This window comes from Phycodurus eques, chromosome 2 (genome assembly GCF_024500275.1).
Source record: "Phycodurus eques isolate BA_2022a chromosome 2, UOR_Pequ_1.1, whole genome shotgun sequence".
Lineage (NCBI taxonomy): Eukaryota > Metazoa > Chordata > Actinopteri > Syngnathiformes > Syngnathidae > Phycodurus > Phycodurus eques.
The window spans coordinates 10,451,049-10,473,142 of record NC_084526.1 but is presented as its reverse complement, the minus strand read 5'-3'; the positions used below and the strand labels follow the sequence as shown (position 1 = coordinate 10,473,142).

At 41.1% G+C, this 22,094-nt stretch overlaps 1 protein-coding gene across 2 annotated transcripts; it reads left to right on the top strand.

Annotated features, from left to right (window-relative positions):
• Window positions 1–291: 291 nt before the first annotated feature.
• Window positions 292–18,335, top strand: ppm1g (protein phosphatase, Mg2+/Mn2+ dependent, 1G). Of its 2 annotated transcripts, none has more exons than XM_061666635.1 (14): window positions 292–428; window positions 726–862; window positions 1,074–1,143; window positions 2,458–2,543; window positions 2,629–2,758; window positions 2,851–2,962; window positions 4,646–4,848; window positions 4,929–5,119; window positions 5,189–5,320; window positions 11,293–11,395; window positions 11,588–11,719; window positions 15,225–15,354; window positions 15,464–15,563; window positions 17,057–18,335. In XM_061666635.1, the coding sequence occupies exons 1-14, from the start codon at window positions 293–295 to the stop codon at window positions 17,294–17,296; spliced, it is 1,902 nt and encodes a 633-aa protein (XP_061522619.1). In that variant the 5' UTR covers window position 292; the 3' UTR covers window positions 17,297–18,335. The 2 variants fall into 2 exon arrangements, with proteins under 2 accessions (XP_061522619.1, XP_061522612.1); XM_061666628.1 differs by having other exon boundaries at window positions 4,926–5,119.
• The last annotated feature ends 3,759 nt before the right edge of the window (window positions 18,336–22,094 follow it).

The following is a 22,094-nucleotide window of genomic DNA, read 5'->3' as shown; positions in this document are numbered from 1 at the left end:
ATGCACTGTAAGTGATGGCAGGACACTATCAAAAATGCAAACAAAAATGCCCACATGCTGCCTCAGCTCTTCGAAAGCTAAGCCATATGTTTAATTTACCCATTACACACAGTGGCATACCTGCTTTATAATGCTTAATGTTGTATACCTATTTTATACGGTTTGAACAGTAAAATGTGCCCTTAATCTATATTTATTATCCTGTTTGTTCAATAAAGTATTTAAAAAAAGATTAAAAGCGTCACGCATGACGTAGACGTGAAACACGCCCCCTCTCGGCCGGAAAAGGAACATGCGCGGTTGGTGTCACTTCCTACACTGTCCGTGCTCCTTTTCTCGGCTAGTCTCTTCTTACCAGCGGCTTTTGGCTTCCACACGTGTAGTCTTTTCTCCTTTCCTATGTGAATCTCGCTCTCCTGAATCCGCGTGTAAGCTCACCCCGTTGCCACAATACTTTGTGCCATTGTATGTCATCTTCAGCTCTGCCGTGCTAAGTGCGTAGCTGCTCGCACGAGGAGAGGGCAAAGAAGATAGCGCTGTGGAAGTTTAGCCGGCTGTTGTTAACATCGTGATGCTAGCTAGCAGACGAGCGTCCACTTTTGTTTTGCTGTTGTTGTGTTGCTAACGCTAGCTAGATAGCAACCGCGAAAAGGGCAAGACTTAATGCGGCGAACTGTACCCTTGAACCTAAATGAAATGCTTATCGCGTGCCGTCTTCTCTTCAGGTGTGAAGACGGAGAAACCGGCAAGGATGGGGGCTTATCTGTCGCAACCGAACACGACCAAGACCTCCTCAGATGGCGGCAACAGCACCATGAGCTACGGCTTCTCCGCTATGCAGGGCTGGCGGGTTTCCATGGAGGTGAGTGGCCTAACCTTGTCAATAGGGTCATACAGTAAATCCCTCTTTTTCTAATATAAACTGCTGTGATTTTTACCAAAAGTATAGATACACTCAGGGTACTTGAATAGATTTACCATCAGATTGCAACATACAGTCTTTCAGTCGATATCCAATAATGTACACAGCATTCAAGACTGACTTAATTAATATTTGTTTGTGTGTGTAACAGGATGCTCACAATTGTATCCCAGAGTTTGACGAGGACACCGCCATGTTTTCTGTGTATGATGGACATGGAGGTAAGTGTTGCCAAACATTGTTTTCATTTACACTCACCACAATGAAATTGGTTGCTGAAATGTTAGAAACACTGCTTAATAGGATTCAGTGCAGTTATACACCCAACTGATAATCATATTGTTAAATTAGTACCAAATTGTTACGTTTACTTTGTAGAGTTAAACTGTAACTTCCTCCCGCTTTGGACCATTACAATTTGTTTGTTTCCGCCGGAAGCTGTGTTTATTGGGGTGGGATTTAAGTGCTAGCCATTTTGCATTTCATTCAGAGACATAACTCATGAATGAACACATAGGTATGTACTGTAATTGATGGACTTTTAACACATTGGAGTTTAATTTGCACCCTTGATCAGCAGTTAGGTATGTGTTTGTTGTTTAGCTAGACTTGTAAAAATCATGTATTTATTAATTCGTATAGTGGAAAATAGTGAGTAATGTAAATTTAAATAAGAAGGCTTTTTTAACGTAATTGATTGCTTTTCACTATGGATCATCTTGGAATGAAATATATTTTCTGGATGTTTAGTTTCACAGTACAGAGTATATAAAGAAGAGGTTTTTGCACTCGTTGAGGTAGTCTGTTTTCTTCATTCGGGCCAGGGGCAGCTACATAGACCAATATGATGATGATGTTTATTTTTTCCTGGGCTGTTATTAGTCAAGGAGGCAGATAAACGATATTTGTAGCCGATCCGATATTCATTTCCAGTAAAAGGCAAAATATTGGCGTCAACATTTTTAATAATACAAACTCCAACACTTTGTTTTAAGCATGTGATTATTAAAATTATTTTCATATTTGCAACATGTTAAAGGTTGTGTTTATTTTAGGCAAATGACATGTTTGTTTTAAAATTCTAACAGAGAGTGCAGGGAGCTCCCAGGCTCAGCATCGTGTCTTATCAAGTTAAATGAAAACAAATACAAATCAATAGCTCCCTTAAGTTTTCTTCAGTAAATAGTTTTCAAAAATTTCATAACTGAATTGGTAATCTTTCTCTTATCTTCTTAAGTTGAAAAAGAAAGAGAGGGAGTTCCCAGGGTCAGCAGCATGTCTTATGAAGTTAACTGAAAATTTAAATAAATAGTTCCCTGAAGTTTACTCAGATATAAATTGATCGACCGTCTGATTTAAAACAAACAAACAAACAAACAAAAAAACTGCAGATGCCGCCGATATGCGTCAAAATGCCAAATATTGACACCGATAATTGGCGAGGCCGATAACCGGTCTATGCCTAGTAGAACTTTTACTTTTGTCTTGCTTTTATCACCATTCTTGAGATTTTATGACCTGTTCTTCCCTTTTAGGAGAAGAGGTAGCTCTTTACTGTTCAAAATACCTTCCTGATATCATCAAGGAGCAGAAGAACTACAAAGATGGCAAACTACAGAAGGTTGCGGGTTTCCAAAAATGACATTTTGAAACGGGGGCTCTTCACTTGATTTCACTGACAGTTTGTTTGTGTGTGTTCTTGCCAGGCGCTGGAGGATGCCTTCTTGGCCATCGACTGCAGAATCACCACAGAGGACGTCATTAAAGAGCTGGTGCAGATCGCCGGGCGTCCCATAGAGGAGCTATCCGCTAAAAAAGTGGCAGACGAGGATGATGGTTAGTGCACCTTCAGCTCCCTGTTTATTGTCGACAGTGCTGCTAATGTTAATATCTCTCTCTCTATACTGTCTTTTCTGCTCTCTGTCCAGTGGACACAGAGGAGGCAGCTTTACTCCACGAGGAGGCCACCATGACCATCGAGGAGCTGCTTGTCCGCTACGGACAGAATAAGAATGCTAGCAAGCAAGCTGCTGCTAGCAGGTAAGCTCAACTTCTCTGTCTTCGGAATATTAAATTTATGACTATTGAAGCAGTCTTCAATACTCATAAAGCCCGTCCCGTGCAGCCGGTCACAGCACGGTGAGGGTGCTGGAGCACTCTCTCGCTGCCAGACACGTGCCGCTGATGACCCGCTAAAGAGGACCGAGGTGGTGGAGGCATGTCTGTGTGGTGCAAGTGCCAATTCAGTGTGTATAAATCATTGTGAAACACAATTCACCAAACGTTGGATTGTCGGCCCACTAATACGGAATGTGAATTTAGGCTGGAAGTGGGTGACAATAAAAAGAAGGGCTATTTTGAGCTACTCATCCGCTCCCGTTCTTGTGAATTGAACTTGAGGGATGAGCCATCGCTGGCGACAATGAATGCAAGCTTCACGATTTCGTCCGCCACAGTTATGTTAAAAGTTATAAAATATAGTTATGAATTTTTGTAAAACACTACATATGTATACTTATAGACTTTTTTTTAAGCGTGTTCTGTGTGTATAAATAGTTCCCACCATCAAACTCATGCGAGAGATTCTAGTCTTAACTAGGGATCGAAGGACTTGACATCGAGCAGACCCCATGATATGGACTAATCAGACCCAAGCGGTTTTCCATATTTAAATTAGGATGCGATCCAACGAGAGGAAAGCTCATTCACGTCACATAATAAGAAATCCGACCGTCTCAAATGCCAGACGGAAAAGACCATCTAGAATAACTTGAAAAAGGACATGGCATTTCTAACCATAATTATCATGCAAAGCCAATAAAAGTACATCAAATTTCGTCAAAATGAAATGAAAAAGGTGATGGAAGAGGACCTTTTAATTTTATTGCAAGTAAGAAATTAGATCTGTAGGTGAAAGGTGCAAAATAACGTTGATATAGCCTAAATAAATTGAAAATACATTTGAGTAATTTCTCCTTGGAGTTTATCGATGATCTGGTCTTTAATAATTTAGCCCCAGAGTCAATTTAATACCGGGACTCGGTACACATACCTACATAACATCCATCCATCCATTTTCTTTTCCGCTTATCCTCACTTGGGTGACGGGCTGGTGGAGCCTATCCCAGCTATCTTCGGGCGGGAGGCGGGGTACACCCTGAACCGGTCGCCAGCCAATCGCAGGACAACCTACATTACAGTCCCCTCCAAAAGTACTGGAATGGCAAGGTCAATTCCTTTGTTTTTGTTATATACTGAAGACATTTTGGTTTCAGATCAAAAGATGAATATGAGACAAAAGTTAAGAATTCCAGCTTTTATTTCATGGTATTTACATCGAGATGTGTTAAACAACTCGGGACAGAACACCTTTTGTTTGAACCCACCCACTTTTCAAGTGAGCAAATTTATTGGAACACACATGATTAAAGTAACTTAAAGTGAATAGCATTCAATATTTGATGGCATAACCCTTACTTGCAATCACTGCATCATGCCCATTGACTTCACCAGACTGTTGCATTCTTCATTTGAAATTCTTTTCCAGGCCTTTACCGCAGCCTCTTTTGGTTCTTGTTTGTTTCTGGGGGTTTCTCCCCTCAGTCTCCTCTTTTACTTAACGCCTCTACTGAAGCATGTGACATCTCAGCATACATATAATTGGTGTCCATTTAGATGCCCATATTGATGTGATCTGATTCCCTCTTACGTTTTTGTTTCAAGCACGTCCGCAAAGAAGGCATCAGGCCAGTCTCCGAAGGCCTCTGGACACAAGGGGGAAGGTGAAGAAGGACCAAAGAAGGAGGAGGCTGTGAACGGTGAGGTGGAGGAGGAGAGCAACGGGATGGAGAAGGACGGCGACGAAGCGACATGCACCAAGCTGCGGGCGTGTCGCAGAATGGTCAGCGATGAAGGCTGCGGTGCAGGTGGGACAGCCTGATCTCGACCATCTTTTTGGGTCATTTCAATGTTTATAACGTTTGTCCCTATTTCACCTCCACAGCAGCCGACAGCTCAGGAAGCTCCAATGGAGAAGAAAAGGCCGCTAAAACTGAGGTAGACGCTGGCCCCTCATGTTCTTCGTCCTCCAAAACTGAAGGCGATTCCAAGTCCAGATTCTTCGATGACAGTGAGGAGTCTGAGAGGGAAGGGGAAGACGAAGAGGAGGAGGACGAGGAAGAGGGCAGTGATGAAGAGGTGAGGGATCAAGGTGCAGTTGTTGGGTTAGTCGAGACAGTAGAAGCACACGCTGATGTTTTTGTTTAGGATGGCAGTGAAGAGGGGGAGGAGGCTGACAGCAGTGAGCTAGAAGAGGAAGATACTGAAGAGGGCGAGGAGGATTCTGATGATGAAGATGTGGAGGAAATGAGTCTCCCTGGGATAGACGGCAAGGAGGAGGTGTGTACCTGGAGGACATGTTATTTTTTTTAAAGCACAAACCCTAACAAACAACCCAATGATTTGCAAATTATTTTTAACCTATACTCAATTGAATACAGTACATAGACAAGATATTTAATGTTCAAACTGATAAACGTTAAAAAAAAATTTGTGCAAATATTGATCATTTTGAATTTGATGCCTGCAACACGTTCCAAAAAAGCTGGTTACATCACCTTTCATTTTAAGAAATGTATACAACTGAACTGAGGACGGTAATTATTGAGCTTCATATGTGGAATTATTTCCCGTTCTTGCTTGATGTACAATTTAAGTTGGTCAACAGTCCAGCTTCTCCGTTGTCATATTTTGCTCTTCATAATGCACCACACATTTTCAATGGGAGACGAATCTGGAGTGCTGGCCAGCCAGTCTAGTAGTCACATTCTTTTACTACGGAGCCACACTGTTGTAGCACATGCAGAATGTGGTTTGGCATTGTCTTGCTGATAAAAGCAGGGACGTCCCTGAAAAAGACATTGCTTGGATGGCACCTTTTGTTGTTCTGAAATCAATATGTACCTTTGAGCATTAATTGTGCTTTCACAGATGTACAAGTTTCCCATGCCATGGGCCCTAACACACACCCATACCATCACAGATGCTGGCTTTTGAACGAATGAATGGTTCTTTTCCGCTTTGGCCTGGAGGACATGACGTCCATGATTTCCAAAAACAAATTGAAATGTGGACTTCAATTGAAATCAGACCACAGCACAATTTTCCACTTTGCGACAGTCTATCTCAGAAGAGCTCTGACCCAGAGAAGCCGGCGGCGGCGTTTCTGAGTGTAGTTGAGAAATGGCTTTCGCTTTGCATATTAAGAGTTTTAACTTGCCAGTTTTTAATGCAGTTCTGCCTGAGGGATGGAAGGTCACAGGCATTCAATGTTAGTTTTTGGCCTTGGCACTTACATGCAGAGATGTCTCCAGATTCTCTGAATGTTTTTATGACATTATGGACCATAGATGATAAAATCCCTAAATTACTTGGGAAGTTCAGAAACGATCTTAAACTGTTGGACTATTTCCTCCTGCAATTGATCACAAAAAGGTGAACCTCGCCCCATCATTGCTTGTGAAAAACTGAGCCTTACAGGGATGTTCCTTTTATACCCATACTTGACACTCGCGTGTTTCCAATTAACCTGTTCACCCGTGGAACGTTCCAAACAGGTGGTTTTTTAGCATCCCTGAACTTTCCCAATCTTTTGTTCCCCCTGTCCCAACGTTTTGGGAAAGTGTTGCAGGCATAAAATTCAAAATGAGAGAATATTTGCAAAAAAAACAATGTTCATCAGTTTGAGCATTAAATAGCTTGTCTTTGGAGTGTATTCAATTGAATATAGGCCAAAAAGGATTTTCAAATCATTGTGTTCTGTTTGTATTTATGTGCGTTTTACACTACATCCCAACTTCATTGGAATTGGAGTTTGTAACTGGAGTTTGTAACTGACACTTATTGTCTTTTCTGTCTGTGTAGTTGAGATTTATCAAGGTCGTTTTCTTGTTTTTTCAAAATAGACCCCATCAAGCCTGAACAATTTGCTTAGCAAAGTCAGGAGCACAATGAAAAAGAAATACAACTGCATTATTATCATTATTCTAACATTCAGTCTAATTGTTTGGGGCTGGTTGTCTAGTTGTTCATATTATGGTTTTCTCATAGGAAACAAGTAAATTTTTTTTGCTTAGCATAGCACTTCTCATGAAAAGAACTCAGTGCTTTTTGATGTAGTCACAAACATACGGTTAATACAAAAAGCAAATCAAAACAATCAAGACGATAGAAATGCCTGCCTAAACAAATATAAACTACTTTTAAAAATGTCTACAGAGGAGGCAGCACTTAGCTCAAATGGAAGACCACTCCACAATTTGTAATGACAAGCAAACTGTTGCTATCGTAAAACCTATATTGGATCTACTGGATAGTACCATAATTCTTGTGTATGTAGGGGGGGGGGGGTAACAAGAGAAAACTAATAATAAATAACAAAACACTAAAAAAGTAAAAGTGCATGTGAATATGAGTCACATTTAACATAACTTCTCATGTATATTCTCCTTTCCCGTTCTTCGGCCCGCCCCACACAGAGTAATGTGGCCGAATGCGACTAAACTGTAGCCCAGTGTGTGTGGGGTTCTGCCAGTAGTTTTATTTATGATTGGCCAACCGTCGGTTATTTTTCTTCAGTCTCTCAGATCTCTGTAGATATATTTTGGCCCACTCTTCCTTGCAGAATATAATTGTTTGAATTCAGCAAAAAATTCAGGTCATGCCACTGCATATCAATCGGATTCAAGTCTGGGCTTTGACTAGTCCACTCCAAAACCTTCATGTTTGTTTTTTTAAGCCAGTCAGAAGTGGACTTGCTGATGTGTTTTGGATTGTTACCCTGCTGCATAAACCGAGTGCACTTCAGCTTGAGGTCACAAACTAATGGCTGAACATTCAACCTCAGGGTTTTCTGTTAAAGAGCATAACTTACGGTTTCATCAATCACAGCAAGTTGTCCAGGTCCTGCAGGAGCAAAGCAGGCCAAGACCATTGCCATTTTTGCCCAGTCTCTTCCTTCTTGTGTGTCATGAGCACAGACCTTAACTGAGGCAAGGGAGGCCTGGAGTTCTTTAGAAGTTGTACTGAGTACCTTTGTGGCCTCCTGGATGAGTCATTGCTGTTCTCTAGGGGTAATCTTTGTAGGCCGACCACTCCTGGGAAGGTTCACCATTGTTCCGTGTTTTTGCCATGTAAGGATGATGGCTCTCCCTATGGTTCGCTGGAATCCTAAAGTTTTAGAAATGGCTTTTGTAACTAGGCTTTACGCGATCAGGATTTTTGGGACCGATCAGCGAGTTTAAAAAATTATAACTGATCACCGATGTCTATTTAAATGACCTGTTCATTTACTGTATATACATGTGTACTTAATTGCTCAAACAATTATATTTTCAATAAATAATGTATCTTTGTTCCTCTATTTATGCCAGTGAGGCATAGCAACAGATAGAATAAATGAATGGTCTTCTATTGGATGGCAGGAAGTAAATACAGTAATTAATGTATCCACTTTTTGTGACATTTCTGTTTGTTGGTGTGCCGTGAGATTTTTCAATTGTAAAATATGTTCCTTGACTCCATAAAGGTTGGAAATCACTACTCTAGTCAGATCGTGTATTCCAGGGGTGCCCAAACCTTTTGCAAAGAGGGCCAGATGTGGTCAGATGAAAATGTATGGGGGCCGACCATTCGGCCTGACATTCCTCGGACCATTACCATTGTAAATTAACATGTAACTATATCACTTTGCTGTCTGCAGCGAGGTCGATATTGCAAATGAGAATCTGTTTTCAATTGCATTACCAGGTTAGTTAAAGGTTAAAATAATAATAAATACAAATGAACTATTTTATGAAAGTTAACTGAAATTTTTAAAAACTTATTTATTCATTTTGTTTTAACTAATCACATCACAGTGCATTTTGACAAAGAATAGTATAGTGACAATACTATTCTGTCATCTGATTTGACTATAGTTTAGTCAAATCAGATGACAGAAATTTGACAAAACTGTGGTTTGATCATCGCAAAAAATAAATTCACTGAGACTCGTAGCTCGCCTTTGTAGAATTTTCATTTGAGTCAGGCTCTTGTGAAAAAGCGCTGCTGTGCTATCAAAACAGCTTCCAGTGGCTTCAGTTTTTCGCCGCGTTTGTTCGCCGTTAGCTTGTCGTAGTTAGCATGTTTCGTCTGGTGGTGCCTCTTAAAATTAAATTCTTTGAAAACAGCCACAGTCTGTTGGCAAATTAGGCAGACACAGTTGTTTCATATGTCAGGAAAAATATCCACGTGTCCTGGACACGGCGGCCCTCGTCAACTTTCCTCTTTTTAGTTTCAGTTGCCATTTTAGAAATGGGGTAAAAACATACCACAGGGGTAAAAGTTCACACAGGGGTCACACGACGAGAGTGCGGCCACAGGTCTACTGCCACCCTCTGGTGAAATATAAAATGGCTTTTTTTGTATGTGTGTATTGTTTATTGTGGTAAACTGTGCTGGCGGGCCACACATGATTGATTTTATGACATGATGCTTCGGGTCGGAGGAAATGTGGACACGGGCCGGACTTTGGGCATGCCTGGTGTATTCTAATCAGTCAGGTCAAACCAACATTACATGACAGAAATAATGGGTGGTAACTTACTGTAATTAAATTACTTCACCCACACCGAAACTTTAGAGGATGATTCGACAGAACGGCGGCATGTTTACGTCCAACCGTACGTGCCTCCACTCGCTTGCTTGGCTACATAACGTTTTTGAACATACCTCAAGCAAGCCTTAAACGAACGTCCTCTCCTGTCTTGAGCACTGGTGACCACCAACACACATTTTCCCCCATTTTGTCCTCATAATATAGTCGGCGCGATCCACTCTTGTTGTCGTCGCCACGGTAACGAGTGTATCCGGTCGCATTTGAGTTGACAAGATAAAGCCCAATGATCGTAAAAAACGGGATGCGGTGGTATCGGAATACAAGATTTTAATGCAGTGGTCTGACATAGAGCAAATTTGTCTTGCAGTCTGATCCGGCCGGGCATTACCCATTACCTGTTGTCTCTCTGACGTGTTGTCTGTTCCACACCGCCGACTTTATTGGCTGTCAGATATTTACAGGACTATGCCAAAAGACATGCGACAAGGCTAAAAAGAAACTAGATTTTGGATTCAAATATACTGTGCACGATGGCGACGCGGAGTAAATGTCTTTTGCGGAGCGATCGGATCGGCGAATTATGCCATTAAAGCCGATCACCATAAACACAGACACCCGGTGAGGACATGCAATAACTAACCAACAGAACAAGATGAGAGGACAGAAAAGGGCAGAACAGGATGTGGGAAAATAAGCGTGGCAGTGTTATTGACGAGCGGTGCGGTGGGATTCTTTTTTAGTGTCTAAACACCTGTAAGAACCTGTGAGTTGATATGTTAGTATAACCTGTGTTGTTAGTGATCCCAACACAAGTAATTCAAGCCTATAGTGTGTATATCGAACTTAATAGTGAATGAACACCATATCACATGCATGTTAGTCAACTGGTGTGAGGAGTTGCTGAGCGGGCATATTGAGGAATGATGAGGCCCCCCCCCCACACACACACACAGAACGGGACGGTGGGGGGCACCCAGGGGGACACCACTGACCCCCCCCCCCCCTCCCCTCAGGACCTAGGGAGGTCCTGACCCCGACCAGTCTCAAAGGGATGGGCACGGGCACCGGACCACCACCCAGCGAGCCCCCCCCTGCCGCCACCTCCCGCAGAGAGCATGCCACCCAAAAACAGTCATAGCCCGCTAAAGCGAGCCCATGTTAAGCGCCTATCGTGAGCATGGACGGGCGAGGGCGCCAAGAGAGGGAAGAGGGAGGGGGGGGTCCAAACACTTTTTCATGGCACTCTATGTACCTGTTGCTAAAAAGCAAAGCGTGCCTAGTCTGTCACTGAAATGCATGTATGCACTCAGTGAATGAGGCGATTATTGCCAAGAGCCTATTATATACTCTATTATTTCTCGCCCGTTTCCTCTCTTTGTATTATTTTAATACAGCTACAGCGGCCAGGGCAATCGACTTCTTCCATGACAGTCACGGCATGTTTGTGGTTCGACAAAAAATAATACAGTACAGTATAGGTGGAGCCTCAAAACATAGTTTTTTCCAGTTCAGTCACGTTTGGCAGTGTCGCCTGGTGTGCGGCAAACCTAAACAACCCTTACTGGGGCACATGTACCAAAATGAATGTCAAGAATTGAGGTGCTGATTGTCCTTGTAGTTTATTAAGAAGTTTTTAAATTGATAATTAAGCTGTTCCTTTGTTTTTGTTGTTTTTTTTTTGTTTGTTTTTTCTACCCGGGCGGGGGGGTTCCAGCCGGGCTCAGACAGTGGCACCACTGCTGTTGTGGCTCTGATCCGAGGGAAGCTGCTGATTGTTGCAAACGCCGGAGACTCTCGCTGCGTGGTCTCTGAGCGAGGTTAGTGTCACGTAAAAGTTAATTAAACTAACCTTTATGGCACAAAGTTTTGCTTTTGTGTTATTGGTTAAACACTTGAATTTGTGGATCTTATGATGTTTCAACTGATATGTTAAGAACCAGACTGTTTGAAATTGTATCTGCTATGACTGTAGCATATCAAATGTAACACAATATCTGGCTTTGCCACAGGTAAAGCTGTGGACATGTCTTATGACCACAAGCCTGAGGATGAGCTGGAACTGTCTCGCATTAAGAAGGCTGGAGGCAAAGTAACAATGGACGGACGGGTCAACGGTGGACTGAACCTCTCCAGAGCCATTGGTATGTATGTGCACATGAGCCAATGTATCTATACACACATGCCACGAAATTAGGTACAGATGCACGTCTATGACACCCAATACTAATATTTGCAATAGACAGTGATTGGTGGAAAGTAATGAAGAATAAATACTTTGTTACAGTATTTAAGCAGATTTTTCAGATAGCAGCACTTGAGTATTTATTTTTCTGCCAACTTTTAAATTGTTCACCCTACATTAAAAAAAATAAATAAAAATAACGGATGTCTGTACTTTCTACTCCTCACTTTGTCAAAATAGGTTTTACTTTTTTTCAACCTCTGCAAATGATACAATATAAAAAAGGTATAACTGGAGAACTGTTAAGTCAGTGAGCAGTATGCAAGTTAATAAAAGAGAGAAACTTGTGTGCAGTGATTATTATGTTTTTAATTATTTTATTAAATTAGCAAAACAGGTATTGTATATTAGAACCCGACCAAGGATTTTGAGGCTGATGCCGATATCAAGGGCTAAAAAACAAAAAGCAGATATCCGATATATCGACCCATATCTAATGTAATGGCCAATAACTCAAATTTCAGCCGATATATGAAAAAAGAACATTGGTAGACACAGGATGTATACTATTACTTGAACACAAATTCTTAAAATACCCAAAATATGATTCACAACGAAGAAGCAGAACACTACTAATTCCCAAAAACATCTTAGCAATATCAATTTGTCATATTTACTAGGTTTTGAAAATTTCCATTTGCAGCCACTGGGTATTTACAAGCGTAATTCAAGTTGAGCCATCGCAGCTGAGGCACATTGAGATGAAGAACTATTGTAAGCCCGTATATGAATGTTTTGGCTTTAAAAATAATGCTGACGTCTAAAGGCGGCATCTGCAATCATCACTGCGTTGTAGCTGCAGCAGTTAAGTGCTTTATCTGTGTTATTTTACAAAGACGCAACGTACACAACTTTAAAACACTGTGTAATGCTTTTATATTACAACCCAAATTCCAATGAAGTTGGGATGTTGTGTTAAACATAAATAAAAACAGAATACCAAGATTTGCAAATCATGTTCAACCTATATTTAATTGAATACACTACAAAGACAAAACATTTAATGTTCAAACTGATAAACTTTATTGTTTTTAGCAAATAATCATTAACTTAGAATTTTATAGCTGCAACACGTTCCAAAAAAGCTGGGACAGGTGGCAAAAAAGACTGAGAAAGTTGAGGAATGCTCATCAAACACCTGCTTGGAACATCCCACAGGTGAACATGCTAATTGGGAACAGGTGGGTGCCATGATTGGGTATAAAAGGAGCTTCCCTGAATTGCTCAGTCATTCACAGGGTAAGATGGGGTGAGATTCACCTCTTTGTGAACAAGTGCGTGAGAAAATAGTCGAACAGTTTAAGGACAATGTTCCTCGATGTACAATTGCAAGGAATTTAGGGATTTCATCATCTACGGTCCATATCAGCAAAAGGTTCAGACAATCTGGAGAAATCTTTCGCAGCATGGCCGAAAACCAACATTGAATGCCAGTGACGTTCGATCCCTCGGGCGGCACGGCATCAAAAACTGCCATTAATGTGTCAACAATATCACCACATGGGCTCAGAAACACTTCAGAAAACTAATGTCAGTAAATACAGTTCGGCGCTACATCCGTAAGTGCAACTTGAAACTCTACAAAGCCATTTGATCAACAACGTCCAGAAATGCCGCCAGCTTCTCTGGGCTCAAGCTCATCGAAGATGGACTGATGCAAAGTGGAAAAGTGTTCTGTGGTCCGACGAGTCCACATTTCAAATTGTTTTTGGAAATTGTGGACGTCGTGTTCTCCGGGCCAAAGGGGAAAAGAACCATCCGGGCTGTTATGGACGGAAAGTTCAAAAGCCAGCATCTGTGATTGTATCGGGCTGTGTTAGTGCCAATGGCATGGGTAACTTACGCATCTGTGAAGGCACCATCAATACTAAAAGGTACATAGAGGTTTTGGAGAAACATATGCTGCCATCCAAGCAACGTCTTTTTCATGGACGCCCCTGCTTATTTCACCAAGACAATGCCAAACCACAATCTGCACGTGTTACAACAGCGTGGCTTCGTAGTAAAAGAGTGCAGGTACTAGACTGGCCTGCCTGCAGTCCAGACCTGTCTCCCATTGAAAATGTGTGGCACATCATGAAGCGTAAAATACTGGACTGTTGAACAGCTGAAGCTGTAAATCAAGCAGAATGGGAAAGAATTCTACCTACAAAGCTTCAACAATTAGTGTCCTCAGTTCCCAAATGTTTATTGAATGTTGTTAAAAGAAAAGGTGATGTAACACTGGTAAACATGACCCTGTCCCAGCTTTTTTGGAACGTGTTGCAGCCATACAATTCTAAGTTAATGATTATTTGCTAAAAACAATAAAGTTTGTCAGTTTGAATATTAAATATCTTGTCGTTGTAGTGTGTGTATTCAGCTAAATATAGGTTGAACATGATTTGCAAATCATCGTATTCGGTTTTTATTTATGTTTAACACAACGTCCCAACTTTATTGGAATTGGGGTTGTATATAACAGCAGACATGGGATTTAACAGTAACAGTTGCATAAATCCATTAATTTTCCAAAGATGCAACTTAGACGTTAAAACTGTAATACACACAAAAATGAAAATTTTTACTTTTGTACTAAAGTACATTTCATTTTTTTTTTTTTTTTTTTTTTTTTAATTTCTGCTCAAAGGAGGCGAATCCGTACTTCTACCTTTACAAGAGTATTTTTTTTTAACACATGTATTTCTACGTAAGTACAGAGCGTGTGTACTATTACCATGTCTGATAATAGATTACAAGGTTCTGTTTTTTTCACGCTGTATTGATATAATAATAATGTATATTATTGTCATTCGCACCGTACAGTATGTAGTTGGTTACCATAACAGCTAACAAGGACAATTGTGAAGGTAACGGTATGATGCAGTGCAGCTGTACACTAGTGCAAGCGCACTCAAGAAAGCACAGACCTAAACATTTGTCACCTGCATTATCATATTTGGACAAAAGGTGGGGTGGTGCCTCGACTTGTTGCCAGCCCAAAGCACACCTGGACAATTTAGTCTTTAATTACCTAACAGGAATGTGGTAAGAATCCAGACTACCTGTAATAAACCCACACAAACACGAGGAGAACATGCAAACTCCCCACAGGAAGTCGCAACCCCCGATTCTAACCCTGAACCTTAGAAAAACAAAAAGGAAAAAACGTTTTTGAGCGGAAATGGAGTTTGTATGTGAGCATATCATATATATATTCTGTTTCACTGGATTGATTCGGAGCAATTATGTTATTCTACTGGCTCTCTGTGAGTCATTGTGGGTCCATTTTGAACGCCCCACTCTCATAATCAAAAACAGCTACCTGCCATAGAACCGCAATAAATCATATAAAATCCACTTTGAAATAGTTTTAAATTAATCAATGGACAATATTGCTCTTCTGCTGTCTTCTGTGACCTCAGGTGATCATTTCTACAAGAGGAACAAGGTTTTACCCCCAGAGGAGCAGATGATTTCGGCCATGCCCGACGTGAAGGTTCTGACCCTCAACGATGAACATGACTTCATGGTCATCGCCTGCGACGGCATCTGGTGAGAAGCTTTAGCTTTGAAATGATCTCTGCTGAAAAAAGGCCTCAGATCGCTGCAACTATTTCTTTTCACCTGTCGTTGAGCCTCGTTTTCTCATACGTGCGTGCAGGAATGTGTTGAGCAGTCAGGAGGTGGTCGATTTCATCAGCAAGAGGATCAAACCAGACCAGAACGGCATTGCCAGACCTCTTTCGTCCATTGTGGAGGAGGTGATTCGATGCATTAATAACACATCACACAAGCATGACCTAATCCAGTCCAATAAATGTTGATTGAGGCTGTCCGAGAGGTATTAATTGAATAATATGGTTGTTATTATTAAGGGTGTTTGCAGTGTTGCAAAACTGTACTACATCATACTGAGAATTGTTTTGACACAAACACAATCAACAAGTTATGCGGCTTAATTGCTCAAAAGATAAAGTTCATGTTTAGGCCGCAGTCCCAGCATTATAAGCAAATTTTGTGTTCCCCACATGTTGTGGGTATCGACAGGAGAATTTAATTTGTCTCCCTGAAATACTTCAGCCAGGTGAACCCGGGCAGCCACTCATTCCATAAACAGAATTTTTTTTATCCATTTTTATCCACAACTGTTTCCTCGCAAAACAAGTCTGACTCATAATCAGGATTTGTTTTCTCTGGCACACTGAGTTTTGGGGGGAGAAAGTAAGCACTGATAGTCCTCTTTGCCATTGCTCATTGTTTACAAGAGTTATGTGAAATCTGTAGTTAGCGATAACCCTAAAACCCGCCTCTTTTCACACATTAGCCAATCACAGTTGTAATCTGCCCCACCTGGTATGATGCAGTGTAGCTTTCCACCACTGCAATATACAAACGCAATAATAACATTCATATTATTGTATGCTGTTGCAGCATGGTGGAACATGGGGTTAGCTCTTCTGCCTCACAGTCGAGGGCTTTTGGGTCGAGTATCGGCTCAGACACTCATGTATGGAGTTTGCATGTTCTCTCCAACCTTGTGTGGGTTTTCCCCGGGGATTCCGGCTTCGTCCCACATTCCAAAAACACATTAGGTTCATCAAATGCTCTAAATTGCGCATAGGCGTGAATGTGAGTTTGAAACAAAATGTAATCAAATGTATTAGAATGTAGCTTGTAGCTTGGTGTTCAGCCTGTTCAAGATGTTTTTTTTTAATCCAGTACAGTACAGTTTTTACTTTTCATGTACATTACATTTACTCTCAAGTACAGTACATTTCTACAAGTACAGGTTAGTTTCATTTAACTTTAAAGTAGAATACATTTGCAGTTAATATTGAACTGCTTGTTTTTAAGAATTTATTGAAGTACAATTTTTTTTTTTTTTTTTTACACACACAATCCTTTGTGCAATAAATTTTTAATGTAATCATTGTTTTATTTTCCTATATTTAGTCGCTGTGTTAATGTTCAAAACTAATAAATATACTTTTTAGGAATAAAACCTCTTTCTTGTTTTTGATGAACACTTTGGCCTGCTACGTTACTGTACTTGAATCTTGGTAAATATGGTGGCACTTGGAGAGCTGAGTATTTTAGGTGGTACTTGGTATAAAACGTTTGCGAACCACTGCTATAGAAAATGGATGGTTTGATGGATTGTGTGCTGTGATGTGGCCCCTCCCCCCAGATAATAAAGCTGAAAATTGAGAATCTTAAATCAAACTGTTGTTATGATTTATGTTTCCCTTCTCAGCTGTTGGACCATTGTTTGGCCCCAGACACATCTGGAGATGGGACAGGATGCGACAACATGACCTGCATGATCGTCACCTTCCGACCACACTCCTGCCTCGCTCAGACCCTGTCAGACGACACGAAGAAGAGGAAGCATCCTGAGGAGGAGGGCGAGGAAAAGGAAAAGGCGGCCGACGGGGGCGCCGAGCCCGAGAAAAACGGGAGCGACAGCAAAAAGCCCAAAAGTGACCAAAGCTAAGGAGGAACTGTTGGGGCGCAGAGCAGCTGGTCACCAGAAATGAAGTCCTGAGCTCACGCGACGCTCTCTTCACACTGAAACAGAATGTGTTCTGTTTTTGGTGGATCCTTACTTTCAACTCACCCAATTCAGTTGTTTCTGTCCTTCACTCCCATTGGAAAGACCGCCGCCGTTCACTGGCATTTAGAGCATCTCGTCTTTTCCCAAGCTACATTTGTAGCACGCTTTTGGTTGATTCCTGCCCCCTTTTATCTACCTGGGTTTTGTACACTTTAGTTTTCTTGGAAGCGTGATCTTACTTCTTGTTTCTGTTCACAACTTTTAATTTTCTCCAACACCTGCACGATGCTCCTCGGCTGTTACACAGCGGTCAACGCCTCTGCCAAGTGCCATAAAAGTTGCGATATGTATCTATTTGTACATCTTTAGACTGTCTGGAGGCAGAGGGCAGAGGCCATGTTTGCTCTCACAGGCAGTGATGAGACCAAGTGCGTGTTTTGAGTTCAGTGCCGCATTGGATACGTTTTCTTCCGTGTACATCAACGTTACTCTGCCCCTGCCCCCCTCTTTTTTTCGTCTTCATTGTTTAAATGTCTAATGCAGCTTAATTGCCAGAATTTCTGGAAGTAAAAAAATATTTTATATCGCCCCAAACCTTCGACTTTCATCCAGAGACATACATTACACAATACTGTTTTCCAAAATATTTTTTTTAGATTAGGATTTATTTGAAGTAAAGACAATTTTTACCTTCATAGCGGTATTTCTTTCTAAGATCTTTGTGATCTGTGGAGACAGCACCAAGTTGGTTTTTGAGTGGTACGATTTGATTTCAAGAGTTTAGAATTTGTTAGTTATTTCTCCACTCATTGTGACTGTAAGCTTGGTTACTCCTGTACATAGTTTCCCCCACTTCCAGTCCTTGTACATGAAGATAAAAGGTCGTTTTTCTTTGTAATTGTAAGTCAATGTAACATTTTCGGTGCATTCTCTTGACACCAGTATGTAAGTACGTTCAAATAAAACATTTTTTAAATAAGCAAGAGTCTCTTTTTTTAACTCATGGAAAACTGACCAAAATCTTGAATTCATCAGTTACATTTTCACCCAAAAACTTTCAGTTAAAGATGGGAAGCAAAACATGTAATATGTATGTAATCGGGTGTTTTATTTATCAAATAACAAATGTATAATATACACACATGGACAAAATTGTTGATACCTTTCTGTTAATGAAATAAAAACCACAGAAATTACTTGAATCTGACACAAATATATATTTTTTTAAATCAACCAATGAAAACCAGACATTACTTTTGAACTGTGGTTCAAACAGAATTATTTGAGAAAACAAATCCATGTAACACACCTGGAGAAAAATGATGGCACCCCTAGAAAAGATTGAAAATAGTTTGACCATAGGAACATGTTAAAACAAGGCCCTTAACAAGCATCATTGGTGTCTTCGAACTTGTAATCAGTCAATCGGCCTATTTAACATGTGACAAGTAATCACTGCTGTTTTGGTGACAAGGTGTGTACCACACTAAACATGGACCAGAGGAAGCGAAGGAGAGAGTTGTCTCAGGAGATTAGAAAAAAACATAGATGAGTACCTTAAAGGTAAAGGCTATAAGGAAAAAAAGTTTTCAATTTCCTCTGATGATTTCCTCTGACGACTGGTTAGAGCGTCAGCCTCACAGTTCTGAGGACCAGGGGTTCAATCCCCGGCCCCGCCTGTGTGGAGTTTGCATGTTGTCCCCGTGCCTGCGTGGGTTTTCTACGGGTACTCCGGTTTCCTCCCACATCCCAAAAACATGCATGGTAGGTTAATTGACAACTCTAAATTGCCCGTAGGTGTGAATGTGAGCGCGAATGGTTGTTTGTTTATATGTGCCCTGCGATTGGCTGGCAACCAGTTCAGGGTGTACCCCGCCTCCTGCCCGATGATAGCTGGGATAGGCTCCAGCACTCCCTCGACCCTAGTGAGGAGAAGCGGCTCAGAAAATGGATGGATGGATAACAATGTTGGGCAGCTCGCAAGTATAGTGGTTGGCACATCTGGCCCACAGATCAGAGGTCGTGGGTTCAAATCATGGCTCCGGCCTTCCTGTGTGGAGTTTGCATGTTCTCCCTGTGGGTTTTCTCTGCGTAGGCTGGCTTTCTCCTACATACCAAAAACATGTTAGGTTAATTAAAAACTCCAAACTGTTCACAGGTGTGACTTTAAGTGTTAATGATTAGTTGTCCCTGCAATTGGCCGGGGACCCTACTGGGCTGTACCTAAACTCTCACCCAAAGTCAGCTTGCATATAGCCTCCAATGGACGAGCGCTATAGAAAATGAATGGAGAAATAGTTTCCTTGCCCCTGGCCTGGTTTGAAATACTGTACAGCACACAGTGGGATAGAAGATAGAAGTCCTGCAGAGGGCAGAAATATTTTTAGGTGACCAAGGTGAATGACCTCCCAAAGCAAAGAATGCTCATGAGGGCCCAACGTCAACATACAACTGCTCATCCCATAGACTGCATGCACCTTTTTTGAAAAAGTAAACAAGACAAACACAAGACAAAGGGGGAAAAGACAAAGTTTTGGAGCTGCAGTACACTTTTCATCGGACAGCAACAATTTCTACTGTATACGGAAAAACAACTTTGTGTTTCGATAATACAAATAATTTTAATTCGGAAAGGACACAGTGACTGAAAAGGAAATGATAGTTTACAACAGTAAAAAGTCTTGGAGTATTAAAAAGTTCCTTACTTTACATCAGGGATGGGCAAATTATGGTTTGGAGGGGAGCAAATACCATACTTTAGTTGTGTACACAGCAACTACATGATCAAAGCGTCACCATGTTTGTTGCATTAATTTGTCTATTTTTCCCTTTAAAAATGTAATTAAAATGTATTTGTTCAGTTCTTTATCTAATTAATTGATATATTTATTGTAAAACAAATAATACATATACTGTCGATTTAATTTCTACATTTTGTCATATAAATATAAAATAATTCAATTACAATATAGTTAATTAAAATGTATTTATTTTAATTAGAATTATTTGAAAATAGAATAAACACACTGTATGTGGTGGTAAACATTCATTTAATGTATTTAAGTAAAATTCAATTTTTTACATATTTGATATACATGTCATTTTTTCAATAATTCTTTTAACTCTCATCTACAAATGACTGGCCCGTCTGTCTGTTTTGAAACTCATACGTGGCCCAGGAGCACACAAGTTTGCCTTCCTCTGCTTCACACCTTACTTTCAGTTCAAGTGTTCAAGTGTTCAGCATGCTTGTTGCAGTCTTCCAATTGCCCTCTGCTCCTCCCCTTTGCAAGGATCATTCTTACTGCAGGAAAAATAGAAAGCGTGAGAGGAAACCTACTGTCCTTGGAATCTAAAAATGTCAGCATGGACACACGCACACACACACACTCAGACTTCTACATTCACACTTGTCCTTGACTTAAGCAGGAAGGATGTTTTTTTGTGCTCACAGTGCAGATTGGCAGCTTTAATGGTGGTTCCATTGAGCCGACCTTGTTCATTGATACAAAGGACTTCCAAACTGGAGCAACGACCTTCAGGGGTGGCGGTGTGAGTGTAACGTTGGTCAGTCCTTTTTGTATACCACTTATCCATACTTGGGTCACAGGTGAGCAGGAGCTTATTCCACCTGACTTTGGGCGAGAGGCTGACCCTAGGTTTGTCACCAGCCAATCACAGGGCACATATCGACAAACACCTATGGATCATTCACTGCCAGCCTTCCCAGTAAACATGGATATTTGACTTCTAAAGCCGTCAATGGCAGTGAATGTGTTTAGTGCACACTGTCCTGCCATAATACACACAGTCCACAGTATCTTTAAAACCACAAAAATGTTGAAGATGTACTAGGCAGTGAAATATTGAGTATATGCTATGAAGCAGTTGGTCTGGTTTTTAGTGTAAAAGACTATAAAAATTGTCTACTAATGGCTACTTTGGAGCTCAATAGCCACCTTGTCCAGGTGCGTGTGTGTGTATGTTTGTGTGTGTTTGTTTGTAAAAGATCCTAAACTTGACTGATGGCTGCTGAGGGAAAGAGTCCAACCAGACCTACAATTGTACATATCTGTGTGTGTGTGTGTGTGTGTGTGTGTGTGGCGCGGTCCAATATTGCATGCTATAGACCACAATAGCAGGTTGTAGTTAAGACAGTGAGAGTATTCATCAAGATTCTTTTTTGGTCACCGGCTCTCGTTCGTCAAACTCTGCCGGCCTCGTTGTCCTTGCGTTGCACACACCTCACCACACACTCGTACAGACACACCCCTAGACACACACACAAATTCCAGCAGTCGAGGACGTGCAGTCTAAATACCAGCTGCGAACGAGAATAGATGACTCAACATATTGTGTATTTTTTAAACCAAACTGATCTGCACCCCTGCTATGTTATACTGTATGAACACGTGATACACATTTTTATAGCAGATTCTTAAACCTAAATCAATATGGACTGAAAAGCTTCTGTCACGGGATAAGCATTTTGACTCAAGTTTTGTGACTATGGGGAAGATTAACGATCGATGAATCATCCTCGTTAGGGTGGCCGGCGGGCTGTAGTCTATCCCAGCTGACTTTGGCCGAGAGACGGGGTACACCCTGGACCAGTTGCCAGACAGTCATATAGACAAACAATCGTTCACACTCACATTCATGTACAGTTGAGCGTCTTCAATGAACCTAAGGCCCACCGGCTGAACTGGTCACACCTGCACACAAGGTAATTGACCTA